The sequence below is a fragment of the Mycteria americana genome, chromosome 7, assembly GCF_035582795.1.
Source record: "Mycteria americana isolate JAX WOST 10 ecotype Jacksonville Zoo and Gardens chromosome 7, USCA_MyAme_1.0, whole genome shotgun sequence".
Classification (NCBI taxonomy): Eukaryota; Metazoa; Chordata; class Aves; order Ciconiiformes; family Ciconiidae; genus Mycteria; species Mycteria americana.
In genome coordinates, this window is record NC_134371.1 from 2,681,048 (window position 1) to 2,699,322 (window position 18,275).

Consider the following 18,275-nt stretch of genomic DNA (forward strand, 5'->3'; position numbering starts at 1 on the left):
CGAGCCCCGCCCCGCTCAGTCGTCACGGCCGCGGCGGCCAGTGGCGGCGCTGGGAGGTGTCACGTGGGGAAGCGGGCGCCGCCGTGAGGGGCCGGCGGGGCTGGCGGCGCTCACAGCGCGGGGAGCCGCAGCCATGTTCGGGGGACTGGGGCGCTGCTTCGAGGAGGACCCCTTCTTCCGGTGAGGGGCCCGGCTTGGCCCTCCGGTGCCCCGGGGCGCCGGGTCGGGCTGGCTGGCTGGCGGGCGGGCGGCGGCCCTCGGGGCCCCAGCGCTGGGCAGTGGGTGGCGGGGGGAAGACTAGGGGGGGTCGGCCGAGGTGGGTCTGAGGTGGCGGGGAGGCCGCCGCACTCCCCGGCCGCCGCCTGAAGAAGCGCTTTGAGGTTCTTGTCGCCCTGAGGGACGCGTGTCTGTGCGGGGTTAACCGCCGGTGTGGTTCGCAGCCGTGCTCCTCCAGTTACGTGAAACAGAGGAACGTGCGGAGTGCCCTTTAAAACTATGTAGGGGTTCAATTGTTGCCAGTGATTTTAAATACCAGAGCCCTGTCTCTTACTCCCGTCTTCAGTAATGCTTGTCATTTCTACTGTCTCATAGCACAGGGAAGAGCTTAATCATAATTTCATAGTGACATCGACTGAGAAGAAATCTTCACCTCCATTGGTTTGAGTTTCTTGATTTTGGTTTTTCTTCAGTTTCTTAAAAAGCGGACAGGTGCTGGATGTTCTAGCTTTTCTGGATTTATTTGGGTTTTTTTGCTGTAGACTGTTTCTCAGCTCCTGTTGTCAATGCCTACACTAAGTATAACACCAAGTGTTCTTGCATTAAAACTTTGTGTGTGAGATCAGTAGAGGCAAACTGTCTGTCTCCTTGTACTGATTTCCTGAGTGGATGTTGATGCTTTAGCTCAGCAAATGTGGTTTTTGGGGTTTCTATGCTATGAGCACAATGGTAGTGCTTGGGGTAGAGCATGTCTATGTATTAAACTTTGAAATCGGTTTATTTCCTGTGGAAATCTTCATTTGCCACTGGAACCTAAATCTAAGTAGTGTGTCATGCAAACGCTCCCCTAAAGTGCTGGGATAGCCAAAACCACTGAAGGATCTAGTTTGGCCCCAATTTATGTCTTTTGTCAGAAACTGTAATCTGTGGCAGGTAAAAATGGCATCGGAGAACTCGGAGGAGCCTGAATGATTTTGATTTTTCTAAAGACGTGGTACTTACTGCGTGGAGCTTAATTACAAGCAAAGATAAGGGGTAACGCGGGTGGGTGGATGAGGAAGGGCAACGCGTCAGGCCTTGTGATGTGGGTTTGTTGACTGTATCTCTTAGTTACAGGATATTCTAGCTGAGGTTGAGTTTGTACCTCTTAAAGGAGAATCTACTGCTTAGCTGCAAAAGCACGTTCCTAGCAGAGGGATAGTTTCTAAAGCTGTGCAAGAAGGATTAGTACACTTGGTTTCTAGGAATGTGCGCGCTATTATAACAACTCAACAGTTACATGGAGGATATGCTGTGCGGAAAACTTCACTATTCAAATCCTCTGCATGAAATTAAAATAATAATGGAAATTAAGTCTTGTTTGTAGTAATTTGTAGCGTGCTTTTGACATATCAGTTGCTCTCCTCTTTTTTTATTCATTTTATTTATGCATTTTTATTGTCGTCACTGATGCAGTTTAAAATTGGAGGGAAAAAAGATTGCTGAAGGTAGAGGAAGGGAGTGTGTGTGAAAGAGATGAGAGAGAGAGAGATTGATATTGAGATTCATTTTCTTGGCATTGTCCCTGTAAATCTGTTTTGCATATACTTAAGGAAATGAGCTTATTACTTCAGATAAGATTAGCTTCCAAAATAGTGTAATAAGAGGCTTCTGTTGCCTCACAAGGAGAGGTTTTGACTGCTGAACTGGAAATAGTGCCTGGGTTAAAAGAAATGTCTCCATCGGTGAGCAGCTGTCCTGGGGAAGCACCAGTCTGGCAGCCGAAGTGCTGCCCTGGCCCAGCTGAGTTTCATCCCCAATAGCCTGGACAGGTGCAGAAGTCGCGTCTCCTCTGCCAAGTGCAGTTGGCCTCTGCTTTTAATTTACCAATACACAGCTTTTGTTTCATTGTTCCAGGTGTTATGTCCAGTGTGATTTCGCAACTTCAGGCTTACATAACTTCCTAATTAAAAAGAAAAACCCTGTATCTAATATGAAGTAAAGTTTTCAAAAATAATAAACTGAATTTATGGGTCTAGGACACTTGATTTTTCAACTGACCAGAACCATACACACAAGGAAGAAGTAACACCGTACTTTAACACTGTAAAGGGTTTTGGCTGGAACGCAGAGCCTTAAACTTTGGTGCTTAAGCCTGAATCATACAAGAACTTAAACCGAGTGAGATGCATCTTAGTGAAAATCCTCACTTGCATATATGGGCAACAAATGTACAAATCGTATGTTTCCATTCATAACTTAATTTTGAAAATAACTTATGATGCTTAACATGTGAAGGGCACAAATTCTGTGTGCAAAACCCTTCTAGAACCCCCTTTCTTTTTCCTCATCGCTTTTATGGTATAATGGTGCAAAGTGTGCAGAAATCGTGTCTGTTTCATCAAAAGTATCATCCCTCCCCCCCCCCCCCCCCCCCCCCCCCCCCAAAAAAAACCCTCAGATTTTAAGTCAGATGTGATCAATGGGAATTAAACTAGGGTGCTCTCCACCTGTTGCTGTCCTATAAAATCAGTAGTTTGAACAAAGAACTTAAGATCTTGCATCCTCTACTGGAGAGACTTTGACTTGTTTTATATATATATAAAAATAAATATATATATAGATATAGAGATACATATATATATATATATAGTGAGGGTGACATACTCCTTTTGTAGTCATGGTTTGAGTTTCAGTCATGAGAGCCATCAAGGTGGTAGGTTGAATTCCTTGGAAGCCTGGCCTTCCAGACAGATTCTCTGTTGACTTTCCATTGGTTTTCCCCTACTCCAGAGCATACTGAAATTGTAGTGTTTCTTTCAAGGCTTGACAACACTAGATCTTTTTGTGAATGGCTCCCTAAAATGTCCCTAGGGAACTAGGAGACTTCACTTTTGTTCCTAAACCTGTCACTCCACACTATATATTTTATATCCCTGTCTGACAGTAAGAAGCTGTATTTCCAAATTGTTTCATAGACCTTTCATTTTTTTTAAAAAAAACAACAACAAAAGCCCAGTTTTAGATGCGGGTATGAGTGTATCAAATAGGTGTAGTGGAGGGTGAATGGCCAAGAGAAGTTGCCAGAGAAGTTGAAATAAGGCAAAAAGGACGATTTCACAAGGTATGAAGCATTTTATGTCAGGTGAGATGTATTACAGCATGTTAAGCACAATAAATTCAACCGGTTTTTCTTATCTACGTTAAATCTATGGAATCTTACTTTGCTTATGATGTGTTGCAGATAACTTATTTTATGAGAGCCCTACTCGTTTTGAATTGGAAGGGACTGGGAAGAAATTGTGTTATGCCTAAATTACTGATGGAATACAGCTCATGTTTATTTACGTTTTGATAACCAAACCTATCTGAAGTTTGTGGTGTCACAATAGATTTGATGGAAGTCTGTGTATACTGTGGTAGTGCCCGTGTGCTTCCCTCATCTTGGCTTGTGCAGTCTTTTTCCATCTGTTCTTCATCCTGTGAAAAGTGAGGGGACACTTGCTGTGTGCGAGCTGCTTATCACATGAGGACTGAAGTTAAAGCTACCAGTCACGCGAGTGGGGTAGATGGGGGTCTGCTTCGTGACAATGGTAAAACTACTTCTAAACTATAAAGTTCTGTTTGCACTAGAGTGAGTTGAGTATGTGCGTACCTTAAAGGATGTTGTTGTGTTAAGAAATCTTGTTTGAAAACTAATCCAGTGTTATGTTTGTAACCTTATTTCTTTTTCACTTGAAAAGAAAAAAATAAATGCAACTTTACCACAAGAAGAGACAGTACAAAGCAAAGAGATCAAAGTGGCCACATGGTGTGGAAACTAGTTTTCACGGGACTGGAGATAAGGGGTGGGGAGAATAGAAAAGCTGTTCAGGAGACTTTCAAGAGATGACTGGGTATTGATGAAGTTTTTCTTCGTGGAGGCATGAGATGTGATGGGAAAGGTTGTGGTGTCCTGGAGAGAATGAGAGTGTGAGGTGTCTGGGGTGTGCCAGGAAATTGATAGAAAGGAAGATGAGGTGCTATTAAGTCTAAGCAAACATACCTGGGAAATGACTGTTAAAGTTAATAAAGTGGCTTTCAGCAGAATAGCAAAGGGGAGAATTAGACTGGAGATGGAGAGAGGAAATGAAGCATGTTTTTTGTATGAAGTAATAATTTGTAGCCTTGGACCACAGGCAACAGTACCGATCATATGATTTTGTCAGAAGCACAATATATTTTGCTCCTCTTTTGTCCTCCATTTGAAATCTTTAGTTCTTGGCCAAATCAGAGAATGCAAAGAATTGAGTAATAATGGAGAGCAACTTTAGCAATGTTTTACCTGCAAGCCAAGCTGTGGAATTACTGGTAGTGTTCTGTAGGTTTTTGGAAACAGAGGTTGAGTGTTTAGAAAGAGGAGAGAAGAGGGGGAAAACTATCAGGAAAGCAAAAAGCCAGTAAGAATCTTTCTTCCGAAGCAGAGAAAAGGCATGTGAGAACATGATTTGTGGAGGGGGAGGAAAGGGAAGGCAAAGATGCAATAGTGTGTGACTAAAGTAAAGGAGATGGAGATGGCTTGAATTTAGAGGTTGGTATACACTTTTGAGCATGTGGGTCAAGGAGGATGAAAAGTAGAATGGGAGCGGCCAGCAAAATAAATTTGAGGGGTGAGGGAGGGGAAAAATTTAGTGGGACATGATGAGTTTAGTGAGTAGTACTGTGCTAAGCTTTGGAAGATGAAAGTGAAAAAAGAAGAGGGGAAAAAAAAATAATTCTTTTAATATCAGGGGTTGGAAGTAGAAGTAGTGATAAATAAAAAATAGCTCAGCTTTATAGTTCCTCTCAGATAGTAAACATGGGCTGGAGTGAAAGATGGCTGCAAAGGATGGAATATTTTTGGAAAAGATGAGGAAAGAGAAGAAGCAATTACGGACACCCAGAGCATAGGAGAGCAATGAAGGCAGCCGAGAAGACAGAGGAACTACAACACCCAACCAGCCTGCAAGACAGGAAGAAAAGTGAAAGAAGGGAGAGTTTGTTAGGAACAGGAGATTGCCCAGTTGGGTCCTATTAAAGTAAAGAATTCAAATAAAGAACCATATGGAATGATTTAAAAAACTGAGTTTTAAAAATTTCAGAGCCATTTTACATAGGTTGGAATAAAACCTGATGACTTTCTATGCGAAATATCTCTTTTTCAGCGATCCCTTTGCTGCACACCATGAATATATGCGGCAGATGATGAGAAGCTTTTCTGATCCTTTTGGACGAGACCCATTTCTCAGTATAACAGATGGTGGGGAGAGAACAGTGGATCGAAGAGCACGCCAGGACTCTCAGGTTGCTCTAAGAGGAAATCGCAGAGTAAGTATTTTCTTAATCTCTAAGGGTTGCTACATGGAATTTACATTTACTGGTAATACAGTCGGCTGCACATTTCCATTTCTGTTAAATTTGGTCTAGTGGAAAGAGAGGCCTGGCTCAGCTATTGCAACCTTGGTCAGATTGTTTCATCGCTGAGTAAAATGTGAATAATCTCTCTCTTGGTTCCTTAATGGCCTATTGTTTAAGCATTTATTAGTTAACACTGACAAACTTGTTTCTGTTAGGACTAATAACAAGTTTGTATGTTATTGAACACTGAATATACAGTACTTAATGAAACGAACTAAACATATTTATCAAATGTTTGCTTTAATAAATGTTACGTATTAAATGTTTCTGTTGCAGAAAGGCATTAAAAATGTCCAAAGACAGAGCCTTCTTTGAATGCTTAGTTCCTTTTTTATGCTAACTTGACTTAAAAAGGTACCTTGATATGTTTATGCCTTCGCTTTGGACTTTAATATTTTGTGTCTAGTTATTTATGTTAAAGTTTGATTAAGCCAAACGTGTGTTTCAGCCACATAAACAGTATCTACACAGATATTTTAAACCCTGTTTCAACGTTGCAACTGTGAATAAAGGCTTCACATTCTGTATTTGGTCTGATTCTTCATGTTTCCTCTAGATATAAGACTGTAAGAATTAAAGATCAGGGAAATTGAATGAAACCTAATATTTCTGTAAATTACCACCTGAAACTGAGAAGTTGGCCATGATCTATGCTTTACATAAAGCATCTTTTCAACTCTTTGGGCATGCAGGACAATTATATCTCATGCTTCTGTAGCTAAACCTTATCTAACTGCTGTTTTTAGAAAGGATATACGTTTGAAGTTGGTTCCTTTCCCTCCACCAGGCTAAATATTTTTGCAGCTAAATGATCTCTTACGTTAATGAATCACACTGGAGTTTAAAACAGTAGTTGGAAGACAAAACAGATTACAAGGGCTTGTGGAACTCAGCCAGATTCGGTGGTGGTTGTTCAAGCCTAGATAGTTAGAGCTTAATAAACATAGCTGAAACACAGACTGTCACCTACAAGTCAAAAGGGTAACTGTCAGATTCTTTCCTCTGTGCTCATACATTGCCAGTTAGTTTCAAATATAGATGTTGCTTGATCTAATTAGGGCATGATCTTTCCTCTACTGAAGCAGATTCTTAGGCCTTGGTTCACTAGATGCCTAAAAACAGATCAGACTTCTTTTTCCCTTAGAAAAAAGAATATGTCAAACCTTACCCTAGTATCTTGGGGGTTTGTATCCCTTGTTCTTGGCAGTGAGGCATAGAAAATGTGAGGCATAGAAAACCTTTATCTGTGGTGACAGAAAGGAGTTAAAGGTGCAAGAGTGCTGTATTATTTTGATAAGCACAAAAGAATTCCACACCTGCTAAAATCTTTCCAGTATCTTTTAATGTTCCTCATGTTTCGTCTAAGAGTTGTCAGATGTCACACAAGACTCAGTACTGATTATTTGAGCCTTGTAGTAGTCTCAAACTGCTTTTACTGGTTTCCTTCCAGGAATGATTCAAACACTTAATCAGATTTTTATGTAGGAAAAGAAAGATATCTTTACTACCATGTAAAATACACTTTGTTAAAATTACCCATACCGATTACTGATATTGCAAATCTATGTTTAAGTGAACTATAGCATGCCTAAAACTGCTTTACAAGGGCCAGAATTTGTTGCAACAGGTCAATGTGCGTCAATATAGCATTCAAATTTGACAATGCTTTTCCTTTCTCAAGCAGGTTTGCAGTGCCAGTTTTTAGCCTCTTGGAGGGAGGGAAGGAGGAGGAAAGGATAGGAGCGGGAGGAATGGGGTAAAACATCTTAAGAGATACTGTCATTTGGTTTTGTTTGGGTGTCTGATCCTATATATTAGGCAGCTATTTAACAGCTTTTTAGTATGTATTATAAAACAAAGAGTTTATAAACTTTTCATGACTAACAACTTTATTATTTCTGAGGATATCCTTTTGTACTTGATATATATATAAAATACATATTATACTCTTTTCTGTCACTATGTATTGGACAGAACTGCAGTCTGAAAGAGTTCATAAAGGTATTCAAGAATCGGATAATTCTTTCCTTTTGTACTTAAAGTTATTGTAAAGGATTTGGTACTTCTGTCTAACCAGCTTTTCTTTAGGTAGGCTTTTATATAACTCTCCAATCTTAGTTTCCTGGAAACATCGATTTGTTTTCCAGCATCTCATTGCCCTGTCATATAAGGATATTCAATATCAGTTGGTCAAACAGGAACTGTATTTGCCAGTGTTTATAGCTACATCTATTTATACAACTGGAAAAGAATATAATTTGCTTATGGGGATTTGTCTTTGGGTGGTTCTGTATATGATGATATATTTACCTAGAACTTCTTTGCAATGACCTTTGAAACTGCTGACAAGTTAGACTTCATTTTGTTTATCGCAAGGAATGTATGGCTATTTTAAAGAAATATCTTTATATTTACATTAATCTCTTATAATACATAAAGAGTGCCTGTGAACAGGTCAGCTGCATCGCTTAATTTTTTTAAGGTCTAAAGTTGTATGCCAACCTTCTTCTGAAATGTAATTACATAAATTTACATTAAGGGGACTATTGATTTGTTGATTTTAAGCAGCTTTCAGTGATGGGGTTCTATTGCATGACTAGAATGAAGTGTTTTCAGAGACGTGGGTGATGTCTGAAGCGCTGTGCCATGTTTTAAATAATTTTAGTACAAAGGTTGCTATGGTATAAAATGTTTCTCAACTTCTAGCCTTAAGTGCTTCTAGTGCATACATATGAATATGACTTATTAAATGTGGTGACAGCTATCACTTTCCAATATCATTAGTATAAATATATTACTTCTATATACCCAGAGACTACTTTGTATTATATTGTTGTAGCACACTATAAATTACCAAGGTCCTCTTCAGTGACTGTTTTTATTTGATCGGAAATGTTTAATATCGCCTGCTGTACATGAAAGTGCACTGTGAAAGTGCTGTTATGTGATAGTTACTTCTGCTGTGTCTGATAATGGGTACAATAACTAAAAGACCCTGGTCCTTTTTCTTCCAGGCAACGAGCTGCTCCCTCATGCCCTTTGCAGGCTTTGGTAGAGTGGTTAGTATCCCAGGAGCAATAATCCTTGTAGCTCTTGCTAGTATGTGTATGCTGTCTGCATAACTAAAGCATGGACAAAGGCTAGTTTCAGTGTGCTTGCAAACTGCTTTTGTTGGTGTTTAGATATATGGAACAATATAATTCAAGAAAGATTTTTTTTTTTTTTAATTTTTTTCCCACCTTATTAAATGAAAATGCTGGGGTAGACTAAGTACGCTGATTGGAAAAGTTGCTACTTAGCAGCTGGCTTTTCTGCTCGGTGATGTATCCGTTGGCGCTTGATCTCTGATGGACGTGAATGAAATAATCCCTAGAGAGAGACTCCAAACTTTGAGTGCTGCCTGTAGACGGACACTAGTGGCTTGGGGTGTGTTTGTGGGTGTCATACCAACAAGACCTGTAGCACTGGTCACAGCTAAGACGGGCCAGCTTCTGGAGACAGAATTTCCACTGGAACTGAGCTTGGAATGTTTCTCAGCTGTAGTTTGTTGGGGCTTTGGAATATCTTGTAAAAGATCTGTAAAAAGTACTCGAGGAAAAGCAAGTTTATTGTTATGACACTCATGGAGGTTTTTGCTTCCTTTGGAAGGCTTTAAAGAGTCCTCAGATTGAAAAACAGTAGCTTAGAGAGTGGGTCTCACTTGTAGAGCGGGTAAAAATGGGCGTGGGTCTTTCAATTTTCAGATCCAAAAGTATTGCTTGCTTAATTATGTTTTGCCGGAGCACAAATTGGCAACTTTCTGTATGCAAAAAGTGTATTAGCTAGCAAAAGAACTTTGATTATTAACTGCACAGGCTATGGTTTTACTCCCCTACTCCCAACCTATGGCATGTAATTCCATAGGTACGGCTGATTACTATGTAATGTCATTGGTCAACGTCCAGATTTTTAAGTGTGGAAGGCGGTTTTCTGGAGTTAGTAACACTTGCAATGATTTGATGCCCTAAATTTTCTATACTTACTGCCCTTGCTAGTCCTTAAGGATTCAGATTTCTTGCTACTCAAGAAACAAACTGAAGATTTTCTATACCTGAATTTTACTTAGTTTTGTGCTTAAACTGCAGATTTTATTTTTAAACTTTTAAATACGTAGCTATTTAAATGAATGTATTTAAATTTAATTCTGTATATTTCCAGTAGTTGGAGGAATGTGGGGTGCTAGCTGTTGTAATTAGCATCCTGGTGTTTCATAGCACCTTAGGAGTGCAAAGGGCTGCTATGTGCAGCCTGCCAGCCTGCTTCTTGTCAAAGCTGCTGGGTTTTGCAGAGCCCCTGGGAGCTGTTTTCCCTGCTATTCTCACAGCCTCACCCCTCTGGACCAGAGCGTGGTGGTGGCACAGCAGCTCTCCTGGGAAGCAGCGAGGCGTGCGTGCGTCTAGAAGCTCACCAACCAGCCAATGTGTGGTGTTTGCTCTTAACTAGTGTGCTCCGACCAGAGCTGCTCATGTCAGAAACCAGGCAGCCCAGTAGGGAGTTTGAACAGGTCCTGAGGAAAAGCTCATGGTAGGAGAGAAAAGGCATGGCGAAAATCATCTTTATCCTCACCAGCTGCTGTGCTGGAGAGGAGCCCAGAGGATGCTCAGTTGGGACAGCTCAGTCTTCCCAGATGGTCACTTAGAAGAGTTCACCCTTTCCCTCCTTTCTGTCTCCCTGTCTCTCTATTTTTTTGTTTTGTTTTCTCCAAAGGTAGCTTCCATCAGTATGGTTGGTATATGCCATCAGCTACAGATCCTATCAATAACATTCTGTGCATGTAAACCTGTCTTAGTATCTGTCCTTTGTGCAACTCTGGATCTTCTGCTTTCATCTAAAAATAACGAATGAATGTTTTGTTGAATACATCCATAGCATCAAGTAATTAAGCTGCCATTAAAATACCAAGTTATGGTTCTCTGATTTTTCCACACTGAGTGGAAAAATGTATGAGTACTGTACGCTACTTCTGCAAAGGAACAGCTACGTCTGCTGGGATGCATTTTCAGTGTGATTCCATAGGTATTAAGGGATTTGCATAATAGAGATAATTTGATCTTCAATAGATTATAAGGCATGGAGGGTCATACAGTACTTTTTACAGTAGAAGCTAGTTAGGTTGGAAGGTATATGAAAATAGGTCTTGTAAATCGGCCACAATATGAACTTATTTTGGCATTTGTGTCCAATCTTTCACTTCTGTCTTTCCAGTATCTCCAACTTAACAATCGAGCTCTTTATGCTAGCTTTCAATTTTTCATTTGAAAAGATGCATTTTGGCTTGTCTATGTCTATGAATTGCAGTCTGTGAAAACTTTTTTGATGGTCTGATTTGCATTAAAAAATGCATGTCAAACAACAGCTTCAGAACTTGAAGAGTCAGAAGACTTTGTTTTAATTTTAATCTCTCTTCTTTTAGCAGGATGTAGATTTTGGGGAACCTTTTTTTGCAATGGACAGGATGATGTCAAATATGAGAAACAGTATGCTGGAAATGCAAAGAAAATTTGTAAGTTTTTAAAAATTTGTTCTAAAATGAATTGTATTGGAGGAAGACAGTTGTTTAAAATATTACTCAAAGTCCTGCCAAGAAAAAGGTTACTAGTCTCAAGCAGATAGTAGGATTTCCCCCCCGCCCCGACTATATCGTGGTTATAATTCTCTATGCTGTCACTGATTATTTGCTAACAACAGTACTTTAAATGTATGCTTGATTCTCTAGGGGTTAGAACTGCTGTGAGTTATCTGGGCTCTGGCCATTGCCAGAGCTGACACCTTAAGTGAAGGAGCAGTTTAAAGTGTTACTGTACATTTAAAAACAACAAAACCGCGAACACGTAAATGCCACCCTGCATGTAGACCTTTCCTCTGATCTTATTTTTCAGTGCTGCTTCTTTCTTCTTTCGTCACAGTCCTTGAAGATAACACTTATATGTATTAAGTGTTGCTGAGTATATTTACTGCGTTTTACTGGCCTTGTAAAATGGCTTGTAACCATTGTTGCTCAGTCCTATTTCACCTGAACTCTTTTACACACCTTATTATATACTGTATATGGTAAGACTGAGGTTACATCTTCATAACTAAACTATGCCAGGGCAAATGTTTGAGCAGTTCCTTATTGCTGCCCATGCTTTTTATTTGTTGTCATGTTTCCTGGCATGGGGAGGCTTGTGGCCAGACCAAGGCTAGGACAAGAGTGAGGGCATATCAGATGCTAAGGTCTCTTCCCAACAGGCCATATCTATGGTGCCAGGACTGAGGGTTGGTTTTTCAGAGGGGTGTTCTTTTTTATAACAAGATAGTCTCAGAATGTGAGAAGTACCTATTATCCACAGGTTTTAACTTTATTAATAAGAAGTCTACATTGCTTGTAGGATGACCTGTCCATCCATCCAGAAGCACACACATTCAGCTCCTCCTCTGTGATGACATACTCCAAAATAGGGGATGAACCACCAAAAGTTTTCCAAGCTTCATCTCAGACACGCACAGCTCCAGGAGGTGTAAGTAGTCCTGAGATGCAGCAAAAAGGTGGTATGTAATTATTGGAATTCAAGTTCATCTATACCAAACCACAGCTTCCTTCAGGTTCTTTTTACTGGAGACAGTTACTCTTATAATTTAGAAAAATATATGTCTGTTTAAATATTGCTCTATATTAAAGGCTTCTTTAGCTAAAGTGCTGTTTTCTTCCTTGTAATTTGTATGCTTCTAAGTATACATCTAAATAAATTGTAGGCCTATCAAAGACTGGAAAAATTGAGTGCCAGAATAGCTGATTCTTCACTGTGGTCTCCAGTGTCTTTCTCTTTGCTATAATTAATCCTCTTCTTGTACATTTAAAATTCTGTCTAAAATATAAGATAGCAAGAGGCAGTCTATTTATGCAAAACATGGCTTCAAATCATCCCCTGTACTCAAGCACTTTTAAAAGCTTACATAATGCTTCAGCTGAAGATGCCCTTTCATTGACTTCCTTGCAGCTGTTGCGTCTAATTCTGCTAAGAAATTTGAATTTGAACCCTGAAGCAAGGTTCATGAAAGACTATATGCGAGCAGTAAAGGCCGTTGAGCATGATTGGCTGTGGGATATGTTCAAGCTCAAGCAGACACTCAGTTATCAAAAAGGTTCTAATAATATACCTATGAACACAGTGATAAGTGGTTGCCTGGGTTTCAAGCCAGTCAACATGACAACCTAGTAATTAGTTGTCCCTTCATGCTGAGAATATTGGCATCGGCTGTTACTCGTTCTGTTGTCAAGGAGAATATTGAAGACTTGTCTGCATGTATTATATTTAGACTAGGCTTTTTTTCACCCAACAATTAATATCCAGTGTGTCTGTTACTTAAGAAGCTTTAGGTGTTCTTGTTTAATCTTCCTGTCTGTTGCCAGAAAGCAAATAGACTCGATCTGTGCTTTGTTGGTGTATTTTCAGCTAACACAGTACATGAGACAATTGGAAAAGCCTGTAAAACCTAACTTTTGAAAAAGTAAGATATAAAAACTTTGGGGAAGAAAATTTTATTTAAAAAAAAAAAATTAACTTCTTTTTTGGTTGGAAGGACACTTATTTCCCTTTTTTTACAGGTTAAGGAGACAAGAAAAGCACTTAAGGATTCTGAAAGTGGACTGGAAAAAATGGCTATTGGTCATCATATTCATGATCGTGCCCATGTCATTAAAAAATCAAAGAACAGCAAGACTGGCGATGAGGAAATGAACCAAGAATTCATCAACCTGGATGAGGGTGTGTCTTTTTATGCAGTTCTCTAATGGGCTTTACACTGTTGTTTCACATACCAATTTTGAAGTTCCAGCTTGAGACACCTTAAAAGGGACTGTTTTTCAGAAAGTGCTAAGTCTGCACATCAGGTTTCCTTAGTTGATATAAATTTGGACAACCTAAGTTAACTTGAAAATGTTAGACTTGAAATGTTGTGTTATAATGCAGTTGTTGTTTGCTTGTACAATAGCTGCTCATATTTGAAAGTACTTCTAATGACACTTTATGCTTTCAAACAAACTTTTAACAGAATTTTACTATTTGCTCTGTGTGTGTGTTTGTGGCTAATAGAAAATACATATTTAAGAGATGGGTGGTTAAAATGTTCATATACTTTTACAACACAGTGACTTTCAGGGTTTTTTTATTTTTATCTTCCAAACATAAGCCTACTGGCAGGAAGCGTTTAGTTGTCTTACAGGTCCCCTAGAAATAGTTTGCAGGCCATGTGGAGAGTCACAGACCACAAGTTTAAAAAACACTGTTCAAAAAATGTTCATTACATGTCTCTTCCTATCTTGCTTGCATTTATTAAAAATAAAAGTAAACTTTAACTGTTTTTCAGCTGAGGCCCAGACATTTGATGAAGAGTGGCAGAAAGAGATAATGAAGTTCAAGCCATCTAGAACTAGATGCAATTTAGAAGCTCCAAAATACAGAAGTATTCATCACATACCCAAGGAAGGTGGATTAAGAAGGTAAAAATAGTTTCCTACCAGAATAAGGAAATACTAGTAGCAGAATGAAAATTAAATTCTGAAGCAATCTGTTCATGAACAAACAATGCTTACTGGCAAGCTGAGGAGAAATAGCATGTTTTATTCCTCCTTGTCTCATGATGCCACAGTAAACAGTGTAAGGCAGTATTTTGTTAAGTAAATTTTGAAGAAATTAAGTATTTTTGACTTTGAAAATGACTTAATGAATTGATAGGCTAAAATGGTGGGTGTTTCTTCTAGAGAACGATGCCAGTGCTCTTGGCTCAGCTATGTACAAATGTTGTAGCTGCCCCCAGAGTCATTAAACTGGGTTGGCTGCATTAAGGTGTAATCCTTATTGAGGGCTAGGTTGATCTGTTCTCTTGCGTAAAAGGAAAGACACCTTCCATGCAGTTGGAGACAGACACACCCCTCTCTTCAGGGTTAGATTTCAAATGAGACCTCTTCTAATCCTCAAATCAGGAAGTCTGTGTAGGAATGAGGACTTATCTGTAAATGCAGGAGCTCCCCTGCATAGACTGCTGTCTACCAAGCTTCGGGGTTTGGTTTTATCCCCTCCTGTTGACATAATTTCAGTGGAAGTTGTGACGCCTTTATCAGGTGCATGTTTGGTAGCAAATGCTCCAGAAGGGAAACACTCCTCTTGTGTAAACTGCCCAGAGCGCTTTCCCTCTGGCACCTCTTCAGTTCTAGAGGTTTATTACAGAGGCTGCTTTACCTTCAACTTCAGTTCTCAAACTAAGCTGTTTCTTTCTTCTCATCGAGTGTGCAGGATGAGGAAACAGTCCAACTCTATGGTGGCAACAATGGAAGTGGTTTTGGAGGGAGAGGCAAATCTGTTTTACAACTAAAATAACTATACCTCCACATAAGTAATAACAAAATGTGTATTCCCCCACATCATATGGTGGTTGTGATTGTTGTTTGTTTCAGAGAGAAACCGCTTGCACTTGCGGGTTCCAGGGAGCCCAGAGTTTCTTTGGAGAATCTGAATGTGAAAGGAACACATGTCCCCATCAAAAGCAGCAACAAATAAATTGCTTCCATTCTCCATTTGAATGGAGTTTCTTCAGAGAAGATAATGGTGCTGCATTGCTTATGTTCATATAAGTATACACGTATATATGACCAATCTCTGTTTTTTGTTTTAGTAAGTATTAGTGTGCCTTGCTACTCCGATCTTTTGACAACTGAATGTTCTTTAAACTTCAGATCCTTGGTTAAACCATCTAGTTTCAGTAAATTAAAAACCCAACAACTTTCCACTTAAAAGCACTTTAATGGATTATCACTAATTCTGTTTAAAAAAAAAGAAAAAAGAAAAAAGCTTTGATTTGCAAGATTTTTTTGCTACAACTGCACCAGTCTCAGACTTTTATTAAGCCTGGTAATGAAACTACTTTTTCCCACACTCTGTAACTTGCACAGAAAGTAAATTATCTTTTTATTTTGTGTGGCTGAAATAGTTATTGATTTTCTAGGTGACAGAGCAATTTGAATACACCATAGCCACTCTCTCTATATATCTCTCTATATCTTTAAAATCTTATTGTAAATTGTTATAGAATCCCCAGATTCACCTTATTTAACGTGAAGAAAAGTGAGAGGAATACTGAAATGACAAATACTTCAAGTAAACTTTAGTTTATCAGCATTCTTATGTTCATAAGCTGTGTGTGCATCTCTTATTTTCTGGGCCTAGACTGTCGGTTTTGTATTTCTGATCCGTGGTATGTTTCCTTTGGAGGTGGCCCATTATTTTTCGTTCTTGAAGATTCTCTGTAGTGGCTTTTAATTATTCTGTAATAATACCACTGTGTCCTAAGAAACTCAGCTGTAACTATTAGTTATTAATCACAAAAATCTGTGGGAGAAATTGGTTGAGTAGGCAGTAGTTTAACTGGATAACGAATGATTACACCGTTTCTTCTGTTGTAAAAAGCTGAGGGTGCCCTGCATACAGGAAACCATTTCCCCCTCAGCTGGGATGAGATGTGTCTGCATTCTTTTGTGTCCTGTTTCAGTGGATGTAGAATGATCCGAAATCTAATGCTTGATCTCCCTTGACGTTGTTCTTGTTACTGTTTGGTTAAAGAGTCTGATGTTCTAGAGGAAAGCCAACTGTGTGACTGAGAACAGGCAAGGTCTCTGTATTAGGAGTGTTAAGTTCATATGATGCAGAATTGATCCCCGTGTTGAAGCGTTAATAACTTCTGTAGATTGTAACATTACAGCGTTAGCACTATAGCATATATTTCAAGGCTAAAACATTATAGTGGAGCCTTAAAGAAGGCACTATTTATATGATAAAAGAAAATAGGTTTAGGAAGCTAAGATGAATATTCGTTTGGCCAAAAAGGAAATGGCCTTTAAATCACACCTTTCTGCAGATTCCCCAGATTATTTCTTTCTATGTTTATTAATGTCAAAAAATAATCAAAGTACTTTTGCTGAGCTCTGACAAGGGAAAGACAATTGTTCATTTGCTTGTTTAATGCAGTGGTCTCTTCCTATTATCAGAGCAAATACTAGCGGCAATAAGTTTATGGTACTGAACCGTTCTGCGAGCGGTCAAGGTAAGCGGGCGGTAAGGGGGTAGCAACCTCTGACAGAAGGACAGGCTGAAATGGTGTGATACCACAGTCACGCTTGCCAGGGGATGTCTGCCAGAACCCCGAAACTAAAGGAGGCTCTTAATCTCCTTAAAAAGGAAGATCAGGTGCTAGAGCTGTACTCTTACACGCGCCGAAGACAACATCGATTTTGCAGTTAATGTCACTGAGAATATAAGGCCGCGGAGGCATTTTCCAGGGACGTCACTTCAATTTCCCAGTAATAAACGGCAGAAAAGTTTTTCATGTCGTAACTTCAGAAGATATCTTTGATTTGAGACGCTGCTATTTAACAGAAAATAGTATTCATCTGACAACTTGTATTTTTGTCTATGCTTTACTGAGATTAAAAAAAGAACATGATACACTTACGTAATCAATAAAACAAGTACATACTTTGGTTTTAAAATTATAGTGAAAAAAGGCTAATACACATTACAGATTACTTTGTTATGCAAAACAATGTTCTGAAATGTAACACAAAAGAAATCATTCTACATAGAAACATCTGAAACAAATTCTTTAATAAAGTTATTTATTACTTACGGTTGTTGTTTGGCTTACTCTACACCACCCAATGACTTGTGCATTATTTCTTTTGGGCTGCTTTGAAACATTCTTATGTGTGACACCAATAGGAATGCACTGAGGGGAAATTCCCAGAAAACATGCATTTACCACAAAAAAAAAAAGTTTGCTAGAGGGAAACAGAGGGGGGTGGGACAGATAAATGGTGAGGGCCAGGCTGTTCCTCTGCCTCAGAAGGGCTCTGGGACTCTTCTCTGGTATGAAAGACTAACTATTCCTGCTGTGATCCTAACAGCGGGGGATTTTTTTTAATATTTGAGAATATGGGTACACACTATAGCTTCCTTGAGCTATACGTGAACCTGAGTATGCCGTCTAGTCTAACGGCCGTCACGTGCACACTCGTATTTGATTCTAAGTGCACGACTTTCTTCTGTCACTGGGCTGTTGACCAGTGGAAGTCACGCAGCGTCCCTGCACGGGGGCCGGCCTGCTCGCCTACCGGCAGCGCTGACTGCCTTGGAGCTTTCTTGCCGTTATAGCACAACGTACAAAGCGTTATCGGTTGGTACCTGTGCTCCACACAGGCGATTGCACTTCCCCTTTTCGTGCAGCGCTGCCATACAGTTGCTCCTTCGACGAGGAGCCCAGCTCGTTAGCTGTTTCTAATTAGTAAACCTCAGCCGAACGCGCCTGTGAAGGGTGACCCTGCACTCGGCACCGGCCTGCCTCCCAGTCGCTTTTCTGTGAAATGAGCTAACCTTCCTCTGCAGTGACAGTATTGTCACCGATGTCTCCGAGCACTGCCAGCAGCGAGCTCCAGCAGCACGGATCCCCCTCGCCCTGCCGAGGTCGCTAATTAAAGTGCTGAACGGGGTCAGGCCCAGGGCCTCCTTGGGGCCCAGCCCAGCAGGAACGCTGCTCCTCCTCCCCTTCCCCCTGCCCTTCTCTACGGTCGGTGT

The 18,275-nt window shown here is 39.9% G+C and overlaps 1 protein-coding gene across 4 annotated transcripts; it reads left to right on the top strand.

Moving 5' to 3' along the window:
• The first annotated feature begins 45 nt into the window (after window positions 1–45).
• Window positions 46–17,330, top strand: MLF1 (myeloid leukemia factor 1). 4 transcript variants are annotated; one of them, XM_075506792.1, is made up of 8 exons: window positions 46–180; window positions 5,379–5,541; window positions 8,646–8,690; window positions 11,084–11,173; window positions 12,042–12,170; window positions 13,259–13,418; window positions 14,020–14,152; window positions 15,107–17,330. In XM_075506792.1, the coding sequence occupies exons 1-8, from the start codon at window positions 134–136 to the stop codon at window positions 15,207–15,209; spliced, it is 870 nt and encodes a 289-aa protein (XP_075362907.1). In that variant the 5' UTR covers window positions 46–133; the 3' UTR covers window positions 15,210–17,330. The 4 variants fall into 4 exon arrangements, with proteins under 4 accessions (XP_075362907.1, XP_075362908.1, XP_075362909.1 ...); XM_075506793.1 differs by having other exon boundaries at window positions 11,087–11,173; XM_075506794.1 differs by lacking the exon at window positions 8,646–8,690.
• The last annotated feature ends 945 nt before the right edge of the window (window positions 17,331–18,275 follow it).

Excerpts from the sequence above, each read along its gene's own strand:
- MLF1 (XM_075506792.1), top strand. The coding sequence starts at position 134 with ATGTTCGGGGGACTGGGGCGCTGCTTCGAGGAGGACCCCTTCTTCCG. Across the intron at positions 181-5,378 it reads GAGGAGGACCCCTTCTTCCG|CGATCCCTTTGCTGCACACC; the intron begins GTGAGGGGCCCG and ends TCTCTTTTTCAG. Across the intron at positions 13,419-14,019 it reads ATTCATCAACCTGGATGAGG|CTGAGGCCCAGACATTTGAT; the intron begins GTGTGTCTTTTT and ends ACTGTTTTTCAG.